Below are 8248 nucleotides of genomic sequence, written 5' to 3'. Positions count from 1 at the left end.
TATACCATGTCTAGTGAGCTTTCTCCTCACTGTGACATTTAAAATACTAGAAACACAAGGGAATTCCTTTTGTCCCAAGTCACATTTCAATGGTATGCTCAGCTGCTTTGATGGAGGTGCCAGAGAGAAGCAGGCCAAAATTTGAGTACCACTTTCCCTCAGAGACAGCAGGTGCCATGCCAGGGATAGACAGAGGGAAGGAGAGCAACAAAGGTATGTGCACAATGCCTGGAGGTAATGTCTCTTTGAGGAGCCTGGACCTACCAAAGGCAGATCTCATGAGCCCAGGTGTGACGAGGCCTCCAGCCTCTCCAACACAGCAGCTGTTTTCAGCCTAGAATTTCTGAGATAAAATAATTTGTCAGCATGGGTCATCCCAAGCCACTCATCACCAGCTATGCCTGAAACGTTGCCCATTTCTTTTTACTTAGATAGTGGTTTAGACACAAAATCGGCCAAACTTTACACTTGTACCCTGACAACAGCTGTGGTCTGTAGAAAGGGTTTATTTTCTGATAAAAGATCACAAGTTTTCTGCAGCCATCACTGTTTTTCCTAACCCACAGAATTCAGTTACCAATTCTAAATGGCAGTACATATCATTCCAGAGCTAAAGGTAAATTGTCGTTAAAGCAGAAGACTTTAAAGACATTTTTCTCTTAGGGCTGGATCTTTCCAGTGACACAAGTCATTATCAGTACAGGTGACTGCAGTTGTGCAAATTTATCTGTTTTTTTTCCCTCTCCTTTCTTTTCTGCATCTCATTGAGAGCATGTTAAGTCCTGTAAGAAGGCTGTGGTTTACTTTTAGGAGAGAAGGCAAGAGGCTCCAGGGCCTTGGTATGCTTGAATTAACCTGGCCTAATAAGCTGTCTGAATCTACCTGTTTTTAATTGCCCAGCCAGCTAAAAACACCCCTCTTTGATCATACAGATATATTTTGTCAGCTTTGATTTTTCTTTTCTCCCCTTCTCACCTATCAGTCTGTCACCAGCTGCTGTCATCTGTGAAATGCCAGTGCAACAAGTTGCAGTCGTGGTTTACTGTCACGGTCTGGTAGCATCCACTCTCAAAAAAAAAAATAAGCAAGCAGATGCACAGGCCCAGAACTGCAATGTTAGCTGACATAAAACTTCATGTGGTGAAAGAGCATAACCAAATAAACCTTGGTTATAGGAATGCTCTGGCGGGGACGGTTGTGTGGTTAACAATGTAGAAACAACCATCATGGATCAGCCCACTCTCCTCCAAATGTGGCCAGCAACAGATGAAGAATAAAACTAGACAGATGGAGGAGAGATTTCCTCAGAAATATTTCCCTAGTTCACCAAGTTTGCAGCTTGGTAATTCCCAAGACCAGAGAAGATGCTTTTTGAATTTAATGGCCCTTGACAATTTTTTCTTCTATGTATTTGTCCAGTTGTTTCCATAGCCATATAACTTAGCACCCTCAGTGCCCTTTGTCTCCAAAATCAGATTACTTGTTCACCATTTCCATTACTAAGGAATCTGTAAAGTCCCAGTTCTCTTCATGGAAGAGCCGAGGACTTCACCCTTTCCTTCCAGATGGAGCTCAACCCCAAAACCTCAAGCCTTCAGCTGATACAAGATTTTTCTGAGTGTAATGAAATTCACAAAGTACTTTAAGCGTGAACTTTTTCTCTAAACATATTTAACAAGGGAACTGGGGCTGGTGTCAAAGTTACTTCTTACTGAAGGATCAACTACTGTTTAATCTTCACATCAGTTTTTGCTACTGAGACTTTATTCTAGACTCTAATCTTTCCATACCTCACGTTATATATGAAATAAATATAATGAAAATTACTTTTTGCTCTGTGTCATATCTACTTGCACGCTTCTCATTTTACATGCGCAGTCACGCCTGCATCCTCTGCTAAAAACTGGAATTCCGTACTATAAAGTAACAATGTGGCTGTTATAGAGTTACAAACACTGGTTGCCATTATACATTTTACCAAGAGGCCAATTTGTCCCTCCACTCTCAAGCTATTGATACATCCTGGTAAAGGGCCTGACACGACCATATAACCCAAAAGGTGCCTCTTCCTATAGCCTAAAGAGACGCTTCTCCAGCTGGGGTGGGCATGAAGTCTTTGAATTTGCTGTCGTACTATTATAGATGATTATATATATAGTTATATAGGATATGTACATATGTCTTTAAGACATGTAGAGATATATGAGGAGATACATATAGCTATTGTAGATAGATTAAGACAACATCTGGATGACTTTAGAACCACAGAAAAATCTATTCTGGGCATGCAATGGGGAAGCCTGCACTTGAGTGTTCCCACCACCTACAGCCTCCAGCATCGAGCATGCACTTGTCCGAGAAGCTTAGAAGGCTGAAGCAAATTTATTGCTCCCAGTAACTGCTTCTGGCACAGCACATCTGGTTGGATCTCACTTTCATAGTACATGCATCTTAATGAAAGTTATGGAGAAAGACCAAGGTAAAAAAAAATCATTGTTTCACCTATATCTGAACACAGAATTGTAATTTGCCTTTACAATGCTGTTCAACTGGTAACTTTTTCTTGGATATCGTAACATATAGGATGTTTTATGAATACACAGAAAAGTTATTCATTCTCTTTCCCGTATGAGGCAACAGTAACTATTTATACAGCTGCAGAGCTGTCTGGGGTTTAATTTCCCTAATACAGTTTCAATATGAACTTCCAATGCAATCTAAGCACACCACTAATAATAAAATCTTATTTACTTGTGATATCAACTACACTATAATTTTGCTAAATGATTTTTCTTAATTGTCTAGCTTTTTTCCATGAGTGCTGTCAATCTGCTTCCAGATCTTCATTTAGCTTCAGCAGTAGTCCACCCTCTCATCCAAATGCAATGCTGGAATGCACCCGAGAACCATCATACCCCATAGAAAATGTTTAAATATATGCAAAAAAAGGATTTTGAGTATTTTTAAATCAAAATGTCTTTAGTTAAGTGTTTACAATTTACTAACAATTAGGCTTGTAACTGTTTCAAACAAGCCTGCAATCACTTTATGGCGGCATGTAACAGGAACCGATTAGAAGACACATCCTGGCTTGAAGAAGTTGTCATTTAAATACATCAAGCAATCAAAAGTGGCAGAGGCAAACAGCACCGCAAGCTGAAATCTCTTGTTAATGATAAATTAGCGGCAGAGGCAAGACAATAGTCAAGGTCTCCAGGGCCTCACTGTTTCTTGATCACTTTGCTCCATCTTGCACATGTACATTTTGGCCCTAGCCACGCGGTCTTTCTTTCCAGTGAACAAACAACATTTGCTTCACTTCCAGCAACAAACTTATATTTAATCAACCAGTTTATTAAAGCATGAAGGAAAACTGGTCATGACTTCAGATGCTTTACTGCTGGAATTAACAAGCTGGCTGTTGCCAGCACTAAACTTGGAAGTGCTAATGGTAATTAAAACGTATTTTCAAGTAAATCTGACAGTTTTAAGGTGGAGAAGTATTTGTTACTCATGTGAGTTTCCAGACTGTGTATTAAAAAATAAGTGCTACTTTCTTCAGGAAGATGTCAGCTGTGAGAAAGAAATAATTACTAATGAATTATTAATGATGTGTGATACAGAATTTTTTCTCCTACAGTGAGTTTATGGCTGTATGTGTCCTCCAAACTCTTTGCATAAGAGAAGCTTGAAACTAGAATTTAACTGTATTTTGTTAACTTTTTAATTGTTTTACTGTTGTTATGCAGAAGGATACGGCAAAATAGTGTTGACATAAACTATCAGGAAATTTATTATCATTTCACAAAACCCCATGTAGCCCATTCAGTGAATTTCCCCCCAGGTGCTTTTGTGTAAAACACCTTACATTAACAAAGTCCTCTAACACTAGCTCAAATGGGACTTCTCCAAAACGTAATCTTCTTAGTTTTTCAACATATTCACATTACACAGTGTGAAAAAATAAAGGAAGGATAAATATGCTTTGTTTTGCACTTCATTTTCTAATCCTGCTTCCTGGCTAATTCAATCTACTGGATCACTGGCAGGGACATGGGATAGGTTAAAAAAATGTCAACTGCCAGATCACCAAGGGACTTGAATTAATGTTCTTTTGCGCAGAATGGAAGCATATGAACCAGAGTGCAGCTCTACTTGGAAAATTACCGTCAAACAGTACCATCTCTATTAACACAGCTGCTGACTTGTGCAGAAATCAGATTTTACTTGAGTTAACCTTCAAAAAACAGTGTCAGAGTGACTGCTAACTAATATTCTCTTGCTACACCAACAGTGTTTCCTATTAACAGCTGATGCAGGTCACACCTGTAGAACTCCACAAGTGTTACTTGTAAGAACCCATAGACGCCCTTACAATAATGTGAAGAAAGCAAGGTCATATTCATTCAACTTGACAACTGCTATCAAGATTCCATTTTCTTCCTGTAAAAAGGGAAAGCACACTTGATAAAATACCCTTCATATAAATAATACAGGTTTCATAGTATGGGCTTCTGCTTAGTTTGTCTTCATTACAGTTCCTTTCCAAGGCTGGAGTTCTGTCTTCATGTATAATCAGACATTTCCTTCAAATACTTCTTCCACAGATGTTCTAGCTTGCTTCCCTATCAACTTCGACAGGAAACGGCGAGGATCTCTTACCAATCATTTCTTTAAGTGCAAGCTATATAATGCTTTATTTGAAGAGAATGCTAAAGGCTTGAAGTTATACTCTACGAGTAAGAGGCTGAAGCTAAAGCTTTATCTAGGCATTATGTAAGAATGCCTCCAATAAGCAACTTTTGCTTCTGCAGCCCATGCCTGCCTCAGCAGGTGCCAGAAAGGAGTGATGACGAATTCTGCTGAAACAAGATACTATTGACTTACACCATTAAAAACCTACAAATTTTTGTCATCTTTGCTCATTTCTTTCATCCAGCTTTTTATGAGTCACTGAATTATTTCTAAATCCCAAACATAACTGAGTGACTAGCTCACTTACAAAACAACGGTGAAAAGAAGGACTCATACTGGATTATTAAATTGATGACTGTAAATCTGTTTACATAGAAACCTTTTAATAACTTATTTATGCATGACTTTCTCAAATCATTGCTAAAGGGCAGGCATTGACCTGCAAACGGAAGGTACTCTACAGTCCCTGTTGCCAGAGCACTTGCCTTCTGAAGGCCTCAAAAAGATTTAGCTTTTAGCTACTACTAATGATTTGAGAATGAATTTGTCATAGGAAATTATTTGTTACTTAAAACCCATTGCAATTCTGTCATGGACACACTAACTCAAAATGCTGCCTTATTTTTTTTTAAGGTTTATAGCTGGAAATGCCTTTTGGCTTCATGTGGTTTCTTTCCTGACAGGAGGAAAAAATGGGGAAGTCGGAAGGTCTGCAAATGGCATAAGTAGGTCTGTTAAAGGGGTATGAATCTGCTTTGGAGAAAGAAAATATGCTCTTTCAACAGAAGAATACATAATGGGTAATAGATCACTTGTGAGGGAAAACGAGCTATTGGCTGCATGTTGGGATGGGGTAGAGGTATCGGCACAGAGGAGCCTCTTCAATCTTCTGGTGAAACACTACCTGGGCATGGCAAACTCTATATGGGAAAATATATGTCCCACACGGGACACTTTCTCTTGACACCTTGATAACACATACAAAATGTTTTGATGATCAATATAAAAATACACACTAAACTCTCTGTGGAAGCAACCTCTGCCAATAGTCTTTAGACTGATAAATATCTTGTGGAAGATGCAAACAAACTGGTGTTAGAAGTCTTTCTTCCTTCATAAAATCCAAGAGAAGAAAATCAGTGTTCCATGTGTAAGACCTGCTCAAAGAAACAAGGCAGTGGCCTATTTTCTAGATATGTGATATAAGACAGGTATTTGGAAAAATCTGCCTCTATGGCAAGGGGAATAAATCTGTAAAAAAAAATCCAAGCAAAAAATTAAAGGTTTCAAGGAGTTAATGATTTGTATGAAATAACCACTTTCCTACTTCATTGAAGAAACACCAGTTACAGGCCACAAACATCGTACAGCTAAAATGTTACTGTGAAAAGAAAACATAAAACCCAGTGTACATATTCAGTGACTGCCTTATATTAATTCATTAGCTTAACCCTTGTAGAAAACCCCACTGACTTACTGGAATGTACAAGACTATAAGGGGACGTTGAAGTTTGACAGTCTTCTGTGTCTTCCTAGACAGAAGTCACAGTCCTCAACAAGTAACAATGAGAAAAAGTGCACCAGGGAGTAAGAAGTTTAGGGCTGTCCCATGAGGAGGCACAAGCAGGAGCTGTGGTGACCCCAGCACATGCCATACCCTCACTGACCATGGCACAGTCACACTTTGTCTTGAGATGGCAGATGAAGATGGGATGCTGGTAACAGATTCCACCCACAGCCTCAGGCATATGAAGTAAGTGATGAACTGGTCCAGGGTCCTTTCAGTGAGTCTTGTCAGGAGCAGCACGAGACAGGGCTGAAGACAGTGCTGGAGAGGTTACAATGTAGTTTAAAAGTCCACATGAGAGACAGGTACCCCTGCAGTCACTGCTCAGGGGAGAAAAGGGGTTCCTCAGGGCAATTAAGAGCAATCAGTGGCCCTGATACAGTATCACTTACATACAACGTGTTTTAGTACAATGTACACACATTGATACTAAACAAAGTGCTGGTGGTATGAAAAGCCTGATCAAGGCCAGTAGAGCTGTTTCTGGATTTTGGCCTGTTACCGCTGTTTGAGTTTCTTGGTGACGTGTGCTTCTTTTTGATAATGTGAAATAATCTGAACAATTATGAAGCTATTAATAAGCAGGAAAAGTAAGCCTGCCAACCATATAAGTAAAAAAGTGTTATAGCCTTTGAACTCCAGAAAATACGCAGGAGCAAGCCACAGGCCCTGTCCAACAAGCCAGAGGAAGAGAAGCAGCACACTACGATGCCAGGACATCTTAACACTAGGCATTATGAGGGGCAAAAGGCAGAGATACCAGACAAAGTACTGGGATGTGCACACTTTGTTGAAAGTCACAAAAACTGCAGTGTGAAGGAAACAACAGAAGGCAAGGTCTCTGTAAAATGCTATGGACGCAACCAGGAGCAAAAGCAGCTGAGGCAGGAAAGCTGCAAGCCCAAGGGCAAAACTCCATTTGCTCTCTGCAGTTAAGTACAGCATGTAGAAGTAGGGAGAGAAGTTATGACGGATATCCCTCCTGGTCAGGTGGTAGAAGTAGGCATGCTCCAAAAACTCCCAGCCATAGAGGTGGTAAAACACAACAGTCAAGGCAGCCAGCACAGATCCAGCAACCGCACCAAAAAGCAACACATCGCGGTTCAGTACCTTCACAAAAAGCCGCCAGGGGTACGCTATTAATGTAAACTTTGGGTTTCTGCCACCCCCTGCCCCTTTCCCGCCACACGCTTTAGTCCGCAGGTGAAGCGCTATGGGCAGCGCGTAGGTCAGCGGGTATATTTTCATGTGTACAGCCAGCCCGTAGCAGACCGCGGCCTTCCCTACGCTGCCCCCCTCCACCAAGTACAGCGTGGCGAGCACCAGTACCGCCACCAGGGCCTCCGCGTTGCCCCGGCTGGAGATGGCCATGGGCAGCGGGTTGAAGAGCCAGGCGGCAGCGCAGCACCCACACGCCTTGCCGGCGGTGGTTCCCCGGCGCCGCAGGGCCCAGTAGGCGATGACAGCAACCGCCAGGTCCGCCGCCACGAAGAGCAGCTTCCCGAAGACCTCGGCGAGGTAGACGTTGGGCATCAGGACCCAGGCCAGCAGCGGGGTGTAGCGGTAGGTGGCCCGTCCGTAGGGCGACCGCCCCTCGGTCACCAGTCGCGCCGCGTCGGTAAACACCCGGTAGTCGACGTCGGTGTACCGCACACGCATGGCGCCGTCCTGGTGTAGCCCGTACAGCACCAGGCCCAGCCTCGCCAGCAGCGCCGCGCACAGCGCCGCTCCCAGCCCCCACCGCCCCGCCGCCATGCCCCTCCCGCAGCGAGCCGCACCGGCGGCGGAGGGGGGGGGGGGGCGCGCAGACCCCGCGTGCCGAGCGCGGGAGAGCGCGTGGTGCGCGGACACGGGCGGCAGGCCGCAACCCTGACTTCCGCCTGCGCGCGTGGGAAACGGGCGGCACGGCGCACGCGCGTGGCCGTTGGGCGGCGGCGCGTGCGCAGTGCGGGCGCTGAAGCCGTAGCCCTTGGGGCTGGTGGGATG

General features: G+C 43.2%; 1 protein-coding gene across 1 annotated transcript; it reads right to left on the bottom strand.

Moving 5' to 3' along the window:
- Window positions 1–6612: 6612 nt before the first annotated feature.
- PIGM (phosphatidylinositol glycan anchor biosynthesis class M) lies at window positions 6613–8047 on the bottom strand. Its single transcript, XM_057414559.1, has one exon. It carries the CDS (start codon window positions 8015–8017, stop codon window positions 6761–6763), a length of 1257 nt encoding a protein of 418 aa, XP_057270542.1. The 5' UTR covers window positions 8018–8047; the 3' UTR covers window positions 6613–6760.
- Window positions 8048–8248: the final 201 nt, after the last annotated feature.

This window comes from Pezoporus wallicus, unplaced genomic scaffold, assembly GCF_028554395.1.
Source record: "Pezoporus wallicus isolate ANWC-B61680 ecotype Strahan unplaced genomic scaffold, APGP_CSIRO_Pwel_v1 contig_8042, whole genome shotgun sequence".
Classification (NCBI taxonomy): domain Eukaryota; kingdom Metazoa; phylum Chordata; class Aves; order Psittaciformes; family Psittacidae; genus Pezoporus; species Pezoporus wallicus.
This window is presented reverse-complemented; position numbering and strand designations above follow the sequence as displayed.

Bases quoted from the DNA above. Each gene is read 5' to 3' on its own strand.
- PIGM (XM_057414559.1), bottom strand. From the start codon at position 8,017: ATGGCGGCGGGGCGGTGGGGGCTGGGAGCGGCGCTGTGCGCGGCGCTG.